The sequence below is a fragment of the Ornithodoros turicata genome, chromosome 5, assembly GCF_037126465.1.
Source record: "Ornithodoros turicata isolate Travis chromosome 5, ASM3712646v1, whole genome shotgun sequence".
In the NCBI taxonomy this organism is placed as follows: domain Eukaryota; kingdom Metazoa; phylum Arthropoda; class Arachnida; order Ixodida; family Argasidae; genus Ornithodoros; species Ornithodoros turicata.
Window position 1 is genome coordinate 36,004,418 of NC_088205.1, and position 8,945 is coordinate 36,013,362.

Genomic DNA, 8,945 nt, shown 5'->3' on the forward strand with positions numbered 1-8,945 from the left:
AGCGACCGCCAGAGGGGTCCCACGGAAATCTGCTCGAAACGGCCGCTCCTGTGTTTCCTAACTCCATGCTAACAGCGAACTAACTAACTCTACTGACCTCATTGAAGCCGTCGCAACGACCGTTCGCTTTCCCCGTTGTTGTTGCGGTTGCCACTACTCTTGTTGTAACTGCAACAGGCGGTTGCCGTTACTGCTGTTGTAACTTTAACAGACAGTTAGTGTTACTGTTGTTGTAACGCTAGCCACTGCATTTAGATTTAGGTTTAGGTTGTGCCTTGTCACCTTTGAATCGGACCGGGGCTGTAGTTTAGTAACGATCCCGGAGCGCACGGATGGGTGTAGATTTAGCAGGAGTATGGTAAGGTCATTGTTGCCAGACGACACTTGTGAATACGGGCGTCCAGTGCATGTTACGAAATGAATATCGGCTTTATGTAATTGTTGCCAGACGACACGCGTGAATGCGGACATTAAAAATGAATATCTGCTTTTGAAAGGCAGAACAGGGTTATTAGAAGAGTTAAACCTCCTAGGGCCAACTGTAATGTAAAACAGAAAACTGCATGCCAAGCAAGAACTTTACTATGAGAAACAGGTGTGTTTTGAGCGTAGATGTCTGGAATACAGCATTTAATATTGAAATGTGCACCAAAATACTGGAAATCATTAGGAGAGGCACAAATTAATCAGAGGAAAAGTGATGTTTTACATGGGGAGTCTTGATGACAAAGGTCACGTTCTCTACGTTATTCTACGTAGAATGTTCACGCATCACAAATGTCACATCAAATTACGCATACATATATGGAACACATTAGGACTACAACATCTGTTGTGACTGAGGTTAGGTTAGGTCAGCTGAATACGTATTTCATGTGCGGAGAGAGCCCATATATATACTGTGCATCCGTCATGACTGAGGTTAGGTTAGGCTTGGCGAATACGTATTCCATGTGTCGAGAGGGCCCATGTAGACTGTGCATCCGTCGTGACTGAGGTTAGGTTAGGTCTGGCGAGTACGTATTCCATGTGTCGAAAGGGCCCATGTAGACTGCGTTCGTCGTGACTGAGGTTAGGTTAGGTCTGGCGAATACGTATTCCATGTGTCGAGAAGGCCCATTTTTACTGCGCATCCGTCATGACTGAGGTTAGGTTAGATCAACTGAATACGTATTCCATTTGGCGAGAGGGCCCATATATACTCTGCATCCGTCGTGACTGAGGTTAGGTTAGGTCTGGCGAATACGTATTCCATGTGTCGAGAGAGCCCATGTATACTGGGCATCCGTCGTGACAGAGGTTATGGTAGGTCTGGCGAATACGTATTCCATATGTCGAAAGGGCCCATATATACTGTGCATCCATCGGGACTGAGGTTAGGTTAGGTCTGGCGAATACGTATTCCATGTGTCGAGAGGGCCATGTAGACTCGGCATCCGTCGTGACTGAGGTTAGGTTAGGTCTGGCGAATACGTATTCCGTGTGTCGAAAGGGCCCATGTAGACTGTGCGTTCGTGACTGAGGTTAGGTTAGGTCTGGCGAATACGCATTCCGTGTGTCGGGAGGGCCCATGTAGACTGTGCGTCCGTCGTGACTGAGGTTAGGTTAGATCAGCTGAATACGTATTCCATGTGTCAAGAGGGCCCATGTAGACTGTGCATCCGTCGTGACTGAGGTCAGGTTAGATCAGGTGAATATGTATCCCATGTGTCGAGAGGCCCATGTAGACTGTGCGTTCGTGACTGAGGTTAGGTTAGGTCTGGCGAATACGTATTCCATGTGTCGAAAGGGCCCATGTAGACTGTGCGTTCGTGACTGAGATTAGGTTAGGTCTGGCGAATATGTATTCCATGTGTCGAGAGGGCCCATTTTTACTGCGCATCCGTCATGACTGAGGTTAGGTTAGATCAACTGAATACGTATTCAATTTGGCGAGAGGGCCCATATATACTCTGCATCCGTCGTGACTGAGGTTAAGTTAGGTCTGGCGAATACGTATTCCATGTGTCGAGAGAGCCCATGTATACTGGGCATCCGTCGTGACTGAGGTTATGTTAGGTCTGGCGAATACGTATTCCATATGTCGAAAGGGCCCATATATACTGTGCATTCGTCGGGACTGAGGTTAGGTTAGGTCTGGCGAATGCGTATTCCATGTGTCGAGAGGGCCATGTAGACTCGGCATCCGTCGTGACTGAGGTTAGGTTAGGTCTGGCGAATACGTATTCCGTGTGTCGAAAGGACCCATGTAGACTGTGCGTTCGTGACTGAGGTTAGGTTAGGTCTGGCGAATACGCATTCCGTGTGTCGGGAGGGCCCATGTAGACTGTGCGTCCGTCGTGACTGAGGTTAGGTTAGATCAGCTGAATACGTATTCCATGTGTCAAGAGGGCCCATGTAGACTGTGCATCCGTCGTGACTGAGGTTAGGTTAGATCAGGTGAATATGTATCCCATGTGTCGAGAGGGCACTAAACCCTGCGAGTGTATCCAGGATACCGTCGTTTGTGTGTCCTTGAGGATGTGGCCCAACTTGAACAAGTGCGCCAGTCTTGGCCTGAAATTATAAGCTGCTTTGTCGGTCACCTCTGTAGGCGTTGAACGGGGCCGGTGTACTTTTGTAGCTGTTGTAGAGAGCTAGGCATTGTTTCTTTGTAGTGCGCTGGTTCCAGTTTTCATTTTAAATTTTCTTCATCTCTTTGTTTATGCACCGATTTCATTCGATTGAGTTTTTCGTCGTCTGACGGCGGGTGCCCCTGCTATATTTGGAGTCTATTCGGCCAATGCGTTTTATCCATTCTGTTTTGATGCCAGTGTACCTTACGTGCTCAAAGAGTCTTCTTGCATACCCGCCTTCTGGTAGATGGATGAGTCTTCCTAGGTAACGTGTCTTTGACCGCGCATTTCCGTAACCGAATCTAGACCACCCTGTCTGTCCCTCAATTGCTGTGTTGGCTGTGGCCATGTTTCCTCTGAGGATCCACTTTCAAATTTCTCTTTGTTGTCGTTCAAGCGCCTTTATGGTGGTTTTGCTGTAGCAGAGGGCTTCATTCGCATATGCTGCAGCCGCTACGGCTACAGTTTTCCATAGGAGTTTCCCAACTGAGCACGGGTTATAGGAGTGTCGAGCAAGATGCCATATATGACCTTTCTTCCTGTTGGTATTAGCACTCGTCGATTTTTCGTGTTTTTCCAAGTAGTCTTGCTGGTTCTGCAGGAGTACGCCTAGATATTTGTATTCATTTGTGTCGGCGACCAGGAAATTTCGAAGGGCAAAAGGCTCGCTGCTGGCGCTGTTCCCTCCTATCTTCACCCATTGTGTTTTCTCCTTGCTAAATTTCATTCCGTTAATGTTGAGTTTGGGAAGATTGATCACGATGAACTCGAACTTTACTGCTTTCTGGACTGCATATGTCTGTTTTGCAAGAAGGGATACGCCCGACTGGAGCATCCGAGTGAACGCATCGCGTGATCCCCGAAACCAGGAGAACACGCGCTTCCCGCGATACATGATCTTCTCGCGCGAAAGCGGCGCCGTCGCACCTGGCTGAATCATACACCACGCAACAATACACAACACCCCTTCCCCCTAGCTGACAAAATCGTCCAAATATCGCGGACGTGTGATCATTCGGCGTGGTCGTGTAGAGATAGGACCACTAAGTTGCGGTGAAGACGCACTGGCTTCTGGAACAGCTGGGCAACTAGCTGGTGCTTGATCCATTGGAATAGATGTAGGTGTTACAAGTCCTTGTGGGATACAGTCGCCTGGAGAAACATCAGTCGGCTTCCCAACCGACTCTGGCAGTTCGTTGCTTGGTGTGGCACGACCTCGCATTTGGTTTAGATAGCGTCGCACAACCCTGTCATCCTGAGTTCTCTGTACGACACAGGTCCAGTGGGCTTCTCAATTCTTGCAGGGATCCATGGCTGTCCATGGCCGTAGTTTCGCACATACACCGGGTCAGAGTCTTTAGAGGTCCTTACGGCCGGTCTGGGAGCGTGCTTTTCCTCTACCTTCTGGCGTTTACTCATTCCGTCTGGATGCAATCTGTCCAGACAAGTCTTCAACCTGCGTCGCATAAGGAGTTCGGCTGCACTAAAACCTGTTGATGAATTTGGAGTGGTATGCTGATGCAAGAGAAAACGAGCAAGTCGTTGCTGCCAGCTGCCATGTACAATACGTTTCATCGAATCCTTCATTGTTTGTACCATTCGTTCTGCCTGTCCACTGCTTGCGGCGTGATAGGGAGCCACGAGAACTTGCCTTATACGTTTCTCCGAAGGAATGTTTGGAAGTGAGCAGATGTGAACTGAGGTCCGTTGTCGCTGACCACAACGTCTGGAATGCCGTGCGTAGCGAAGATCTCCCGTAGTATGTTGACAGTAGATTCGGCAGATGTAGATGTCATGAGCTTTACCTCTAGCCACTTTGAGTAGGCGTCAACTACTAAGAGGAATGATTGTCCATGAAACGGACCAGCAAAGTCCATGTGGAGACGAGACCATGGAGAGTGTGGAACCTCCCAAGGATGTATCGGCGCACGTGGTGGTGCATGCCTCGTGGATTGGCATTCGGTGCAACTCTTGACAGACTGTTCGATGTCCTCATCGATCTTCGGCCACCATACGTACGACCGAGCAAGGGCTTTCATGTGTCCAATCCCTGGATGACCCAGATGGAGCTCGTCTAACACTCGCTGTCGTCCCTCTTTGGGAATTATTACTCTGTTTCCCCACAAGAGGCAGTTCTTATGAGCAGATAACTCATAGCGTTTCGACCAGAATGTCTTGAACTCATCTGGACATTTGTCATCTGGCCAACCCTTCCTCACTCAGTTGAGAACTCGGGAAAGTTGAGGATCGTGTACAGTCATGCTTGCAATGTCCTTGGCGTGAAGTGGTGCACTGGCCAGCTCTTCGGTGAACAGCACTTCAGGCGGACATGGTATAGCATCGTCTTTGACAGGAAGTGGCAAGCGGCTTAGAGCATCTGCCTTTTGCGATTTTCTTCCCAGGTCGATGAACAAGCTCAAACTCGTAAGCGTTTAGCATCTGAGGCCAACGAAGCATTCTTGGTGAGATTATCATCGGAGTGGGCTTTGACCTTGTGAATATTCCTAGAAGTGGTTGATGGTCAGTCACAATTCTAAATGCACGTCCATAGATAAAATGATGAAACTTCTTTACTCCGGCGATAATGAAGAGAGCTTCACGGTCGATTTGTGCGTAGTTACGGTCTAAGAGAATGCAGCTGGAGCTTCGCGTCCATCTGGCTGCTGCTGACTTAGTACAGCCCCTACACCATAAGGTGATGCATCACACGTGAGGAATGTAGGACGTTTCTCATCGAATGGTACAAGAACGCTATCTGATGAGAGAAGTTCTTTTGCTCGCTGGGAAGCCTCGTCATGGAGTCCAATTCCACTCTGCGTCCTTGTCTAGAAGACGATGCAACGGCTCAGCAACGGTAGCCTTGTCTTTCAGAAAAGAATTGTAGAAGTTCAGCAGACCAAGAAAAGCCTGAAGCTCTTGCTTGCTGTTCAGACGCGGTGCATCATGGATCGCTGTAACCTTGGAATCTGCAGGGTGAATGCCGTTAGCGTCGACACGATACCCCAGGAATTCTACAGAGGACACACCAAACAAGCATTTGTCCTTTCTGGCTCGCAGGCCAGCACGGGCAAGTCGACGTAACACTTCACGCAATCGTGTTGCAAGTTCGTCCTGGTTAGCAGCTTGAATCAAGATGTCGTCAAAATAGGGCACTACTCCCTGTAGTCTCACGAGAAGTTCGTCAATTAAGTGCTGGAAAAGTCCTGGAGCTACGTTCACACCGTACTGGAGGCGTTTCACTTTGAAAGCACCCCGATGTGTGATGATATGGTTTGTGCTTCTGCAGCGTCATCGTCCACACGTAGCTGAAGATAGGCCTGTGCGACGTCTATTTTTGCATAGCAGGCCACCACCAGACAAGCTTGAAAGAAGATCGTTGACTGCAGGAATAGGGTATAAATGAGCACGCATAGCGGTGTTGATAGTAACCTTGTAGTCGCCACACAGTCTTACTTCTCCTGACGGTTTGATGACAGGAACAACAGGAGTAGCCCATTTTGGATTTGAAGTTGCTTCAATAACATTATCGGCGATATGACGATCGAGTGCAGCATCGATTTTCGGACGTAATGCCAGGAGAACATTCCTTGCCTTCAGTCGGATGGGTGGAACAGAATGATCTAGTGGAAGTGAAACAACAGGACCTGTGTAATTTCCAAAGCGTTCCTGAAATACTTTTTGGAAGTCGTTGAGTACTTGCTCTATGGGGTTGGCATCCATGTGGTGAACACCCGTCAACTTGACACCTAATGGTGTGAACCATTCGTACCCCAGCATACTCACTCGTTCTCCATCAGCGATAAGAAGCCGCAGCGGATCTCTGAAGGATCCATACTGAACATCAACGAAGCATATGCCACGCAGCGAAATTGGCTGCTTTTGGAAGTCGCGTAGTGAAATGGAGAGTGGATGAATTGTTGGGCCCTTCTCTGGCCATAGGCGCTTGTATGTAGCTTCAGAAATAATAGAATAATCGGATCCTGAGTCGACTTCCATCTGAGGGTCCGAAGTTGGGGAAGTCGGTACATGACAAGTTCACACCACCGCAGCCAGAAACACAGACAAAAGGCACACACAAAACGGGACGAACTGCAACTCACGACTACTTTACAAACACAAAAACAGATGGGTTGATTGCCGCCAGTGTGTGGTTTATTGTATTCCGCTATCCTGTGGAAGAGTGTACATCGGCCAGACGGGGAGGTGTATCAATACTAGGTTACGTGAGCACGCGACGTTGTTGAAAGGGATGCCACCGTCGGGCCACTTGGCATTCCACTGCTATAGATGTGGATGCTCGCCTGCCTTTGATAAAACTTCAATAGAAATTAATCTCCGATCACAGCAGGATCGAGAGATATACGAGGCATTCTTGATTGAGGAAAAAGGAGAAAAATGTGTCAGCGCTCCCTCTATCGCCCTCATACAGGAGGAATTTTGTTATCTAAAAAAATAGGTCAGATACATAGGGGAACAGGTGCCTGCTCTGGTATTTAAGAGTGTATGTGTGTGTTCAACAGTAAAGTAGTCGTGAGTTGCAGTTCGTCCCGTTTTGTGTGTGCCTTTTGTCTGTGTTTCTGGCTGCGGTGGTGTGAACTTGACTTCCATCTGGCATTCAGACCCATCTATTCTCACTTTGCTGTACTGCTTCCGGAGAGTGGATGTTCCTATTTCGTCCACATTGTTCATCTGATAGATACTTGCAGTATCTGAGGCATGTTCTTCTAGCTGTTCAACTGCATGCGTTGTTGGCGAAGATTTTTGACCCCGTCGCTGTTGATGTCGGGCAGGTGTTTGTACTTTCTGGTCACGAGAGTTCTTTGCACGACACACGTGTTCGATGTGTCATTTTTTGTGACAGTGACGGCAAATTGCTTTTCGGAACGGGCACCGGTCACGGTCATGTGACGCTCCACATCCGGGGCACGAAGTCTTCGGGGGATCCTTGGAATGTCGGGACTCCGCTGTGAATCATTTGCGGTTACGATCCCGGCGATCATCATTGATGTGATGGGCTGCGGAAGCTAACCCCTGAGTTCGTATTTCCTTTGCTTGGTCGGCCGCTGCTTCGGCAGCAAGGGCTTTTGCTTTAGCGCTCTCGAAGGTTAAATCCGTTTCGGCAAGCACTCTTCATTCTGCTGAGGCCCTTCATGACGAAACCACGTTCTTTTCGAAGATAGATCTAGTTCGAGCATAATACAGATACAAATTGGCCTTGAAGATATCCACTAACCAGCCATCATCACGCCATTCCGCCTATTTGAGGTGTTCTGCATGCAATTTGACCTGCTTTCAATACATGCTCCATACTGAACTCATTCGAACTTCTTCCAGCAGTTGGGCATCCACTCTGCTGAGGCCCTTCATGACGAAACCACGTTCTTCTCGAAGATAGATCTAGTTATCTAGTTCGAGCATAATACAGATACATATTGGCACTGAAGATATCCACTAAACAGCCATCACCACGCCATTTCACCTATTTGAGGTTTTCTGCATGCAGTTTGGCCTGCTTTCAATACATGCTCCATCCTGAACTCATTCGAACTTCTTCCAGCAGTTGGGCATCCAATCTGCTGAGGCCCTTCATGACGAAACCACGTTCTTCTCGAAGATAGATCTAGTTATCTAGTTCGAGCATAATACAGATATATATTGGCCCTGAAGATATCCACTAAACAGCCATCACCACGCCATTTCACCTATTTGAGGTTTTCTGCATGCAGTTTGGCCTGCTTTCAATACATGCTCCATCCTGAACTCATTCGAACTTCTTCCAGCAGTTGGGCATCCACTCTGCTGAGGCCCTTCATGACGAAACCACGTTCTTCTCGAAGATAGATCTAGTTCAAGCATAATACAAATACAAATTCGCCCTGAAGATATCCACTAACCAGCCATCACCACGCCATTTCGCCTATTTGAGGTTTCCTGCGTGCAATTTGGCCTGCTTTCGATACATGCCCCATCCTGAACTCGTTCGACCTTCTTCCAGCAGTTGGGCCTCCACTCTGCTGAGGCCCTTCATGACGAATCCACTTTCTTCTCGAAGATAGATCTAGTTCGAGCATAATACAGTACAAATTAGCCCTGAAGATATCCACTAAACAGCCATTATCACGCCATTTCGCCTATTTGAGGTTTTCTGCATGCAATTTGGTCTGCTTCCAACACATGCTCCATCCTGAGCTCATTCGACCTTCTTCCAGCAGTTGGGCATCCACTCTGCTGAGGCCCTTCATGACGAAACCACTTTCTTCTCGAAGATAGATCTAGTTCGAGCATAATACAGATATATTGGCCCTTAAGATATCCACTAAACAGCCATCG

General features: G+C 48.1%; 1 protein-coding gene across 1 annotated transcript; it reads right to left on the reverse strand.

Moving 5' to 3' along the window:
* Positions 1–5,408: 5,408 nt before the first annotated feature.
* On the reverse strand, positions 5,409–6,611 carry LOC135395716 (uncharacterized). Its single transcript, XM_064626808.1, has 3 exons — positions 6,069–6,611; positions 5,867–5,995; positions 5,409–5,774 (listed from the first exon to the last, which is right to left on the reverse strand). Exons 1-3 carry the CDS (start codon positions 6,609–6,611, stop codon positions 5,409–5,411), a joined length of 1,038 nt encoding a protein of 345 aa, XP_064482878.1.
* Between the last annotated feature and the right edge of the window lie 2,334 nt (positions 6,612–8,945).